General features: G+C 56.1%; 1 protein-coding gene across 1 annotated transcript; it reads left to right on the forward strand.

Moving 5' to 3' along the window:
- Positions 1-282, forward strand: CkaCkLH20_04590 (uncharacterized protein; the record flags this gene model as incomplete). The annotated part of the gene is made up of 1 exon (XM_038887309.1): positions 1-282. One exon carries the CDS (start codon positions 1-3, stop codon positions 280-282), a length of 282 nt encoding a protein of 93 aa, XP_038747475.1.
- Between the last annotated feature and the right edge of the window lie 1,131 nt (positions 283-1,413).

A 1,413-nucleotide genomic window follows, 5' to 3' on the forward strand; every position in this document is an offset into this window, starting at 1 on the left:
ATGTCACCTTTCACGCTGGAAAGCGAAAAGACACAGCGTCTCCAGTCTCTAGTCTCCAAGCTGACGCCCGTGCCTACGATCCACATCTCGCCGCAGGTCCCTGTCGCCGTCCCCGTCATCATCGCCGTCGCCACAATCATTGCAACTGCAACAACCACCACCAGTTCTTCAACCGGCCATGTCCTGATCAAATCGTGGAGGCCAGCCGCCGCCAGCCAGCCCGCCAGCCCACCGAGAGGCCTAGCGAGGCCCAGGGCCAGAATGCAGTCCAAGTTTCACTGAGCACTCAGCACTCGGCTTGGCTCCAAGACAATCCATCTGGCATGTCATCCCTAATCAGATGTCCGCACCATTCGGCGGGATGACTACCTTTCGGTTGGTTTATCGACGGGAAACACAACCATTGTTTTTTAGCGACGTCACAGTCGTACCGATCAAACATCAACCAGATGCCGAATGCTCTTGACAGAAAACAAATTTGTTTGATAAGGTGTCGGCAGCAATGACATAAGCTGGTCGCTTTCATCCTCTACACTACCTTATGTCAACTTCTCGACAGCCATCGCTCCGGGATACCTAAAACTGTTTTCCCGCGGCCTCAGTACCCGGACACGCTCCGTCGTGGCTTGGTCACTTCTCACCAACCGCCAACGGCGGCCTCGCGTCACAATCGTATTATTCAATCCCTTCGCTCACGATGACGGCCTAGTCTCGCTATCAATGGGCAGACTAGGGGACGCGAAGCACTGATGCCACACTTATCTCCGCTAACCTGCAGATGCCCACATGTCGTCGTCGCCCGTTCTTGTGCGCCAATAGCACAGACAGACTGATCCCTAGTCACAGCGACCGACATACAGAAACCCATGTCGCCTCAATCGACAAGACAATAAGAGTCACACGGGCCTGGCAGGGCCTCACAGCGCCTCGCAGGGCCTCCACGGAGGCTGGTCGTACCCGCGATCCAGATCCATCCGGTCCGCCAGACGCTGCGTCACAGCAGGAGATCTGCTCACCCGAGCGTCTGCTTACACAAGCCTTTTGCACCATCTCCATGTTGAGCTGCCACACCGAGAGCCAGACTATCCGTACGCCGTCGTAGACCGGTGCCGGTGCTTGGTTCCCGTACCCATCAGTTTTGTTCCGCCTGCTGCCTGTCAGCCTCCCGGTCAAGTTTCTAGAGCCATGGCAAACTGCCGCTGCGAACTAGGTCATGCTCGGGCTACAGCATCTCATCATCACAACTGCATTACAGAGTACCAGTAGCCCTGAACAGTCCAACCAGGGCCTTGAGGACGCTTCATCAACCCTTCAGGGAAGCTGGTGCGCATTTTTCGGGCAGCCGGCGACTTGACATTGACCAAAAACTCTCCGCGGGTTGCGAGCTTTGCTCATACCCGTAATGGATATCGG

Source organism: Colletotrichum karsti (genome assembly GCF_011947395.1).
Source record: "Colletotrichum karsti strain CkLH20 chromosome Unknown Scaffold12, whole genome shotgun sequence".
In the NCBI taxonomy this organism is placed as follows: domain Eukaryota; kingdom Fungi; phylum Ascomycota; class Sordariomycetes; order Glomerellales; family Glomerellaceae; genus Colletotrichum; species Colletotrichum karsti.